Consider the following 10,505-nt stretch of genomic DNA (forward strand, 5'->3'; position numbering starts at 1 on the left):
ATGAAACTACGAAAACAAAAGTCTTCACGCTTCATGTTCCTCGAACGAATACCAAGTCTTCAAGGTCACACCAATTTCTTCACTTTCAAAGTCTTTAGAAAGTCTTCAATGATCCAAAGTCTTCAGTCGAAGAACTTCATTTTTAGGGGTCGGCTTTGTCTGTAAATATCAAACTCCTCATAGACTTATAGACCCGTGTACACTCACAAATGCATTAGTCCCTTAACCTATAAGTCTTCAATACACCAAAATCACTAAGGGGCACTAGATGCACTTACAGGGGGGGATCTCCCCTTCCCCTATAAATAGTGGGGGGGTGGGAGGGCTGCCAAACCCTTCCCCTGGCACAGCCCTCCCCCTCTCCAACACCTCCTCCTCCGTCACGCTTGGCGAAGCTCTGCCGAAGAACCATGAGCTCCGTCACCACCATGTCGTCATGCTGTCAGAGTTCTCCCTCAACTTATCCTCTCCCCTTGCTGGATCAAGAAGGAGGAGACTTCCCCGGGCTGTACGTGTGTTGAACCCAGAGGCGCCGTTGTTCGGCGCTTAGATCGGAATCGACCGCGATCTGAATCACTGCGTGTACGACTCCACCAACCGCGTTCTTGCAACGCTTCCGCTTAGCGATCTTCAAGGGTTCGAAGATGCACTCCCTCTCTCTCGTTGCTAGCATCTCCTAGATTGATCTTGGTGACACGTAGGAAAATTTTGAATTATTGCTACGTTTCCCAACACCGACGGCGACACAGTGGAACTCTCAATGAAAGCACCAATGTCGGTGTCAAAACCGGTGGATCTCGGATAGGGGGTCCCGAACTGTGCGTCTAAGGTTGATGGTAACAGGAGGCAGGGGACATGATGTTTTACCATCGGGCCCTCTTGATGGAGGTAATACCCTACCTCCTTCTTGATTGATATTGATGAGTATGAGGATTACAAGAATTGATCTACCACGAGATCGTAATGGCTAAAACCCTAGAAGTCTAGCCGGTATGATTATGATTGCCTCTACGGACTAAACCCTCCGGTTTATATAGACACCGGAGGGGACTAGGGTTGTACAAAGTCGGTTACAGAGAAAGGAATCTTCATATCCGAACGCAGGCTTGCCATCCACGCCAAGGAGAGTCCCATCCGGTCACGGGAGAGAGTCTTCTATCTTGTATCTTCATAGCCCATTAGTCCGGCCCATGTCACACAGACCGAACGCCCGAGAACCCCTTGATCCAGGACTCCCTCACACGCCGCCACTGCATCGTTATCCATTCCACTGTCCACCACCCCATCCATCAATTTCCACCACATTCTACCCATCGTTCATTGACATAATCATACTTGATGTCGTTGACATCTTCGCTTGATCCAATCTGCATCTTATAGTTTGTTTTGGAAAGTGGGAGTGACAAAAAGAGGAAAAAAGTAAAAGAAAAGTTAGAGAAAAAAAGTAGAGAAAGAGAAAGAAAAAATGTGAGAAAAAAAGAGACAAGAAAAAGAAAATAAAATTCGGATCTATCTAGACCCAATCTCGTACTTGAATTCGGTTTCGAATATGTTTTGCGCACTGTTAAGTAAAGTAGCCATATCTTTTTCATACGAACTCCGTTTTGGCTCCACAAATACTCAAACTAAAGCTAACGACGAGCCCCATCTAGATAATTGCAAAAGCTATGTCAAAATTTGACACCTCAAAATCGGCTTCTAAATAGGTCTTTTTGGCCTCCGAAGTTCGCGAACATAGATTGTTCCAGTTTTTCAGGCTAGTTTTAGAATTTTTTTGACTCCTCATATCAACTCGGAATTGAGTGATTCTTTTTGCGTTTGAAAGCTTGAGTCGGTGTAATTCTTGAGACAAATTATCATAAAATTGGCACAAACTTTTCCAGAGTAAAGTTGGAGAGAGAGTTGTTGGTATATCCTACTTGATAGCTATTTATCATCATTATCTTTACTGCCATTGTGATCTTCACTTATATCTTGTTATCCAGAGCTACTTCATGTTGGGGAACGTAGTATTTCAAAAAAAAAAATCCTACGATCACGCAAGATCTATCTAGGGATGCATAGCAACGAGAGGGGAGAGTGTGTCTACGTACCCTCGTAGACCAAAAGCGGAAGCATTGAGTAACGCGGTTGATGTAGTCGAACGTCTTTGCGATCCAACCGATCAAGTGCCGAACGCACGGCACCTCTGCGATCTGCACACGTTCACCTCGATGACGTCCCTCGAACTCTAGATCCAGCTGAGGCCGAGGGAGAGTTTCGTCAGCTCGATGGCGTGTTGACGGTGATGATGAAGTTACCGACGCAGGGCTTCGCCTAAGCACTACGGCAATATGAACAAGGTGGGAATCTATGGAGGGGGTCACCGCACATGGCTAAGAAATCAACTGTGTGTCTATGGAGTGCCCCCTCCCCCATATATAAAGGAGTGGAGGAGGGGGCCGGCCGACCTCATAGGGCGCGCCCCAAGGGGGGAATCCTACTCCTACCAGGAGTAGGTAGGAGTAGGTTCCCCCCTTTCCTAGTCCAACTAGGAGGGGGGAGGAAAGGGAAGAAGGAAAGGTGGGCCGGCCCCCTCCCAAATTCAGATTGGGCTTGGGGGGGGGCTCCTCTTGGCCGCCTCCTCTCTCTTCCACTAAAGCCCATGAAGGCCCATTAACCCCTCGGGGGGTTCCGATAACCCCCCGGTACTCCGGAAAATGCCCGGACATATCCGAAACCTTTCCGGTGTCCAAACATAACCTTCCAATATATCAATCTTCATGTCTCGACCATTTCGAGACTCCTTGTCATGGTCCGTGATCATATCCGGGACTCTGAACAACCTTCGATACATCAAATCACATAACTCACAATACATATCGTCATCGAACGTTAAGCATGCGGACCCTACGGGTTCGAGAACTATGTAGACATGACCGAGACTCATTTCCGGTCAATAACCAATAGCGGAACCTGGATGCTCATATTGGTTCCTACATATTCTACGAAGATCTTTATCGGTCAAACCGCATAACAACAAACGTTGTTCCCTTTGTCATCTGTATGTTACTTGCCTGAGATTTGATCATCGGTATCTCAATACCTAGTTCAATCTCGTTACCGGCAAGTCTCTTTACTCGTTCCGTAATGCAACATCCCGTAACTAACTCATTAGTCACATTGCTTTCAAGGCTTATAGTGATGTGCATTACCGAGAGGGCCTAGAGATACCTCTCCGACAATCGGAGTGACAAATCATAATCTCGTTCTATGCCAACTCAACAAACACCATCGGAGACACCTGTAGAGCATCTTTACAATCACTCAGTTATGTTGTAACGTTTGATAGCACACAAAGTGTTCCTCCGGTATTCGGGAGTTACATAATCTCATAGTCATAGGAACATGTATAAGTTATGGAGAAAGCAATAGCAATAAACTAAACGATCAAAGTGCTAAGCTAACGGATGGGTCATGTCAATCACATCATTCTCTAATGATGTGATCTCGTTCATCAAATGACAACTCATGTCTATGGCTAGGAAACTTAACCATCTTTGATTAACGAGCTAGTCAAGTAGAGGCATACTAGTGACACTCTATTTGTCTATGTATTCACACATGTACTAAGTTTCCGGTTAATACAATTCTAGCATGAATAATAAACATTTATCATGATATAAGGAAATATAAATAACAACTTTATTATTGCCTCTAGGGCACATTTCCTTCACTTCATATCATTTATTGATGCTAGTTGTGCAACGCCGTGACCTCATTACTGTCTAGGCTCGCGTCCCTAGTCCGGTCTAGTCTAGGACCAGCACAGTACCGTCATTGAGCGTGTATTCAACATTGCATCTCTGAATTGACTATTGCTAATCTTTCACTACCATGTATTTAAGCCTTCCAAACTCCATATATTTCTACACCATATATACACACATTCACCTAGCAATCGTTTTACTCAATCTTCGGAGTTATTCGACACCGCTAGTTGCCGGTCACCACCTGCTGCATGGTAAGAACTTGTAAGACATTGATATTTGCTATGGTGTGAGCGTATTACCATCACATCCTAGTAGTTCATAGGAACATTATTCACGATTTTTTTCTTGTTTTCTACTAATTATGACAGGTTCCAGAGTTGTTAGTTCTCGGGCTTCATCGATCGTGGGAGACTTGCCACCACCTAAGAAAATACAACAACCGTCATAAGAGGAGCAACGACAATAGAATGCGCATAATCAGGTTAATGTTTTCATGCCACCCTTTAATGGTCGTTTTAGGTCTGATTGATATATTGAACGGGAGTACGAAATAAATGCTATATTTGCTTTCCATAATTTTGATGAGCGTGGAAAATTTCAAGCTGCGGTTAGTACTTTCAGTAGCTTTGCTTTAGTTTGGTGCAGTGAATATTGTCGGTTAAACTCTGATTTTATGCCTACTACTTGGGATGATTTAAAACTTGTGATGAGAGATACATTCATTGATGTTTATTATATTTGTGGCATGATTAAAAAATTACAACATTTAAAACAAGGCATTGACACCATAACAAAATATTATGATGATTTACAAACTACTTTGTTGCACTCATTTTTGGAAGAAAGTGAAGAAGATTGTATGGGTAGATTTTGGGAAGGATTAAACCGTGATATTCAAGAGATAGTAATTCATGAAGAGTGTTATCCTATGGACAATTTGTTTCGTCTTGTTTGCAAAGCTAGATAGGAAATAAAACGACGTGTTGCCCATAAGGAGAACAAGCACACGGTGCACATTTCAAGAGTTGATACGATTGTTCCTTCAACTACTAGGCATACTATGACAACCACATACATTGTTGTGAGGACTACATCACCTCCACCATGTGATACATCACCACCAAGAGTGCCTACATCATTAGAGTTGATCATAAGAGGTAATGACAAAGGTACTGATCTTCCACCTCCACATAAGTATCATGAATGCCTTGTAAATTTAAATGCACCATATGATGAGCTATCCACTACTTTGACCACACCATCTATTTTAGAGGATCATGTTGATGATTTGACTTTATCATGTGATCAAACAATTGCAATATCAACAATGTCGAGTGCACCCATTAAATTAACTACAGAAGACCCATGTGAATGAAAAATAATTCAGATTTGGATCAAATACGCTTGAAAATAATTGTGCCAATGTTTAATCATTTTGATATGACCTCTAATCTTGGTGATGATTCTGTGTCAAATGACTTGTTGCATGTTTTTTATTTAAGCATATTGTAGCATGTAAATTTGAAGGAATTAAATTTTATTCACCAATGTTGGGATGGTTTAATGATAAACATTGTCAATCTTTTGATAATAATAAGAGCTACAATTATATGTGCAAACTGAGTTGCAATATTTTGATGCCTTCTACTTCTTGTGATAATATTTTGGCTTTATATTTTATGAAATATGAAAGTTACTCATGTATACATGTGTCATATGTGCAAAAACCGACAGAAGTAAAAATGGATGACATATACATATACAACATGCACATCTTGTCTTTTTTGTTAACCACATTTCAGATTAAGCAACGCCGAGGACAACTTTGGTTTTCAAGAAGGGGTGGATGATGATGACATGACTACCTTGGATACAACCAATAATATTAAATACACATAATTGTGAGGTGATTTCTAACGCAAACTATGCAATAATTTATTTATGTTATCCAACACAAAAATACTTCACAGACTTTTGTGCCATGTGTAATTGCAGGTGTATGGGACATTTGTACAATCCACATATGAAGATAAGGGGAAAAGAAAAGTTTAGGTGGTGTTTAAAAAGTCCTCTCACGACATTTTTGGGCCAAGAGAAGATAGAGTCCAAGTCTCTCACATTCTGGACTCAGATTCGGACTGCATAGACATACCTGACTCATAACGTCAATATCTATTTCATCTACACTCCGAGTTGGGTGATTCTTTTTTTGTAGAAAAGTAGATGTGCTCTTTCCATACCAATTGGATTCACCTTCAAATTCGTCTGGAGCGTTGTGATATTGACAAAACAATGTGACGTTGTAACAGAATTTGAGTCAAACTACAAGTCCAAAGCTGTTGCATCACCTCCACTTGGGCCGATGGGCCTTGTATGACCTAGGGTTAGTTTTAGACTGCCTTGGGACGTCCTCCCACCTCCTTGGCCGCCACCCCTTGCTCCTATATAAGTAGATCAATCTAGTAGCTTTTTCTATACTTCATCTATGTTCACAATATTCAGACATCTTTATCATATTCTTGCTTGCAGGAATAGACCTTCGTGGTCAAGCTGATCGTGCCTCCGGTATTGTCAGATTGTTTTAGCGGTTGCGAAGGCGCAACGTCGTGCACGTTTGTAGTCGAATCGTCTCCACCAAATCAATAGTTATCATCTAATCGAAAGATCGGGACACCCTCACCTCTATCAGCAACTATGTCTCGCACATAGGTAAAGGAGAATCACTAAGGATTGAGTTCCCCTCATGTTCAATGGCACGTGCATGATCTCTCGTCATCGGTCCACTTAGTGCTTGGGGAGTTGATGTAGTGTCCATGGGGATGATCGTAGGGTGCTCCGCACCAATCCTTTATAGGAGTAATGCCCTCTCTCTAAACTATTGTGGCATACAGTTCATGTTGCTTTCAATCTACAACCACCTAGGAGTAGTTTGAATATGTTTGGCCACTAGTTTGAGGGTATTCGTCCTAATAGTAAGGCTTAAATTGGGATTGGGGTTTGCAATTTACTCCGGGCTATATAAAATTGTTGCAATGGTTGTGTGTTTAATGTATCTTTCGTGTGTGTGTTTAGCTCCAAACAATTTGCATCCTTTTCAAGGCTATCAATTGGATCCACGTATGGTCATTATTTGGTAGGATGAGAGCCGGCCGTTAATGATCTCTGAGTGCAACCGATGGGATACTGTCCGGGCTATATTAAGGCGATATGGGTTGTGGCCTAGTAAATGGGTTTGTGATACATGAAGCCTTATATCTTATGTTTACTCTGTGTGTTATTTCTCTCTCTTGCTGCCAAGTGTGGTGTTTATGTCAACTTTATTATCTGGTTGTTGTAAACATTTTGCATAAATAATCAAGTGTTGTGTGCATCAATTGATGCAGAAACCGGGATATATGCTATCCCTCTTTTGGAAACAAGGAAAAAAAATATGAGCAGCCAAGCTAGGCAGGGAACCTAACTTGCAAATTAATAGTGCTAGTTGTAATATATCAGCCAGCAAAGCTCTGAACTTCAACGGGAAATGTCGCATATCTCTCTTTCTTATGGCAGTGGTTACCGGCCGGAATCCTATGCCAACTTCTTCACGCCGTCAATTTGTTAATCTTCATCGTGCTGCAGTGCATGCGATTCTCCCATTATAGAAGTCCGGAAGGGATTCTCCTGCTAAGATGCTCAACATCTATGCAAAGCCATGCCGTTTGCGCTTCACTTGGGCAGGCACTATAAAAGGGACATGGAGTCGAGTCACCGAGACAGGCAAGGCAGCGGCAGAGGCAGAGGCAGAACAAGCCGCTGGCCAGTGGCCATGGAGTGCGGCCAGTGCGGCGCGCGCTTGGCTGTCACGCGGGGCGCGAGCTCCGTTCAGTGCGCGCACTGCCGCAGGGCGACGCGCGTCGAACGGCACGGCGCCGTCGTGCACGGGGCCGTCGGCTTCGTCAGGAGCGTGTTCACGAACATTGGCCGGGCGAGGCCGCACCCGGGGTACCCGCCGGGGCACGGCAACAAGCGCGCTCTCTTGGTCGGCATCAACTACACCGGAACGGCGGCCGAGCTGCCCGGCCCCATCAACGATGTCAAGTGCATGAGCTTCCTGCTCACCCTCAAGTACGGCTTCCCAGGCGATTGCATCCTTGTCCTTACCGGTAAGAGAAAGAATCGCATCCACCAAGTTTTCTCTGTACTTCGAGTTCATGTCCTTGCTCTTGCTAATGCTACGCGCAGATGAAGAGCGCGACCCCTACAGGAGGCCAACAAGGGCCAACATCCTAGTGGCGATGCGGTGGCTGGTGCATGGGTGCAGCTCCGGGGACTCCCTTGTGTTCCACTTCTCCGGCCACGGTGATCAGGAGAAAGACAAGGACGGCGACGAGCAGGACGGCCAGGACGAGAGCATCTGCCCGCTGGACTGGCAGCTGAACGGCGCCATCCTGGACGACGAGATCAACGAGGCCATCGTCCGCCCGCTCGTGCAGGGCGTCAGGCTCCACGCCATCATCGACGCCTGCCGCAGCGGCACCGTCCTTGATCTCCCCAACCTCTGCCAGATCAAAAAGTACCAGTGTTACTACTTTCAATAAATCAGGCGTGCACCATTGATTGTACTATCATTAACACTGATCATATTATTTAGGAACGGGAAACCCCTGTGGATTGATCACAGCGCTTCAAATGGCGCTTGGAAGAACACGAGCGGCGGTCACGCCATCCTGATCAGCGGCTGCACCGACGACGAAGATGCGCAGGACGGTTACGGCCATGAGACCATGGCCATGGGAGCCTTGACGTACAGCTTCTTCGCTGCGGCGTGGTTCGCGCATCGGCCGCCCACCTACGGCCAGCTGCTTCAAAAGACGAAGGCGATCCTCGTAGACTGCAACCGCGACAGCCAGATCCACTGCGACCTCCCTGCGTCGATCTTACCGCACGTCCGGAAGGCGGTGAACTTCAGTGGCGTGCAGGAGCCTCAACTGTCTTCTTCCGACAAGTTCGACATCAACCGGAAGACATTTATGCTATAAAATCAACAAGATGTGTCGGCGGCTGGAGCTGCCATCTAAATGCTACAGGAGACGCAAGCTCGTTGAGTAATTCCATCTCAGCCTTCTCAGCGAGGTGATGGGTAAATAAAACTAGTGCGTCGTGTCATAGGACTAGTCGCACAGAAGTCTCATGTTTCTGAATGAATTTTATGTTCGTGGTACATGTCAATTTCCGATAAAGAAAATATATTAATACCGTAAAGATATCAATTACATCCAGCCTCTGCATCAGTAAAACATTGAAAGACATCAAGGATACACATAGCCAAAAATAAAAATAAAAAAGAGAAATATAAAAATAAAGACCCCGTCGCAGTGATTAAAAACTAACAACACTCTAACCACCACCAAAGACAACACACGGACTACATAAAAGGTTCTCCAAAAACGACGCCTCCAAGAAGGAAACAATGCACAAGCATTGTCGGCACCCGATCAAGGATCTTGACTTTTTACCCTGGAGAAAGTCTGAGATCCCAAAAACAATGCCTTCGCAAGACCATTGCCAGGTACAACCAATGAAGACCAGATCTTGGGCTTTCACCCTGGAGATCTCGGCTCGGTACTCAAGAAGCACCCCCCAAAATGTTGTCCGCCTGTGTTGCTGCCCTCTCCTACCAAGGCCGCTACTGGAAGTCCTCAACACCGGACACACAGGAAAAAACATGTGCCGCCAGTCTTCAACGCAGCCAAAACTCCTCTCCACCATTACAAGTCTCCGATCTCAGCCACCATGACTTTCTTCACCACTGTCAACGCCATGGAAATCTATACTTAGACGTGTCCGACGACACCGACAAGACAGCAAAGCTTCGCGCCATGCCCTCATGAAGACTCTCTGGCCGAAGGTGAGGGCGTGCCCGACCGGATCAATTGCGATATAGATGTCCAGTGATGCCAAGCGCCAAAAGCTGGGATCTCCAAGAGGAAGACCAGACCCCATCGGTGTCCAGATCGAGGAGGCCGGCATGAAGCAGATCGAAATTATGAAGCACGAAGAATAGCAGGGCCAACCACCGCGAGTCTCTCCTGGATCATGATGGCCGGATCTGGCCAGTGTCATGCCTGACAAACTCCCCCGACGCAGCCCCAAACGGCCACGACGTCGGTAACCGCCGCCACACCCATGTGAGGACGCTATGTCAGCCGCTGATCTCCGTGATCCTGAGCCCCAGCGCGTGCCAGCGCACCTCCCAACATGCTGCCCTACAGGATGGAAGCCGCCACGGGAGAGCGCCCCGCCAACGCCGTCGGCCACACGGGCTTCGCCCGGCAGCACAGCGAGAGGAGGGGTAAGAGCGGCGCTGGTGCGTGGATCGCTGGTCGCGCCCGAGTCGCCCTGGGCTGGGAGGGGAAATACACTTTAGTACATGTCAATTATCTTACTCTTTCCTATCCATATTAATTGTCACAACTTTAGTACTACTATATGGATCGGTGGGAGGGGAAATACACTTGTTTTCCTGGTTGTATATGCACTCTATATGGTGATTTTTTTTAAAATATTTTAATAAAAAGTCAAAATAGGTAAGAATTATTTTGACAAAACACTTGACTTACTTTTGCACTAGTATATAAATTTTCACGAAAAAAACAAAAGTTGACCTCACAGCAAAAAAGACAAAATTTATTTGCTATTATAGGTCACTATTCACACTATTTTAGCCAAAAATTTGTCTTTTTTGAAAAGAAGCCAAAGGGAGATTTTCTT

At 45.2% G+C, this 10,505-nt stretch overlaps 1 protein-coding gene across 1 annotated transcript; it reads left to right on the forward strand.

The window, feature by feature from the left end:
• Positions 1-7,512: 7,512 nt before the first annotated feature.
• On the forward strand, positions 7,513-9,007 carry LOC125555762 (metacaspase-1-like). Its single transcript, XM_048718617.1, has 3 exons — positions 7,513-7,897; positions 7,977-8,307; positions 8,386-9,007. The coding sequence occupies exons 1-3, from the start codon at positions 7,561-7,563 to the stop codon at positions 8,771-8,773; spliced, it is 1,056 nt and encodes a 351-aa protein (XP_048574574.1). The 5' UTR covers positions 7,513-7,560; the 3' UTR covers positions 8,774-9,007.
• The last annotated feature ends 1,498 nt before the right edge of the window (positions 9,008-10,505 follow it).

Source organism: Triticum urartu, chromosome 5 (genome assembly GCF_003073215.2).
Source record: "Triticum urartu cultivar G1812 chromosome 5, Tu2.1, whole genome shotgun sequence".
Taxonomy (NCBI): Eukaryota; Viridiplantae; Streptophyta; class Magnoliopsida; order Poales; family Poaceae; genus Triticum; species Triticum urartu.

Bases quoted from the DNA above. Each gene is read 5' to 3' on its own strand.
- LOC125555762 (XM_048718617.1), top strand. From the start codon at position 7,561: ATGGAGTGCGGCCAGTGCGGCGCGCGCTTGGCTGTCACGCGGGGCGCG. The intron at 7,898-7,976 runs GTAAGAGAAAGA...TGCTACGCGCAG, and splicing joins TTGCATCCTTGTCCTTACCG to ATGAAGAGCGCGACCCCTAC. The intron at 8,308-8,385 runs GTACCAGTGTTA...CATATTATTTAG, and splicing joins AACCTCTGCCAGATCAAAAA to GAACGGGAAACCCCTGTGGA.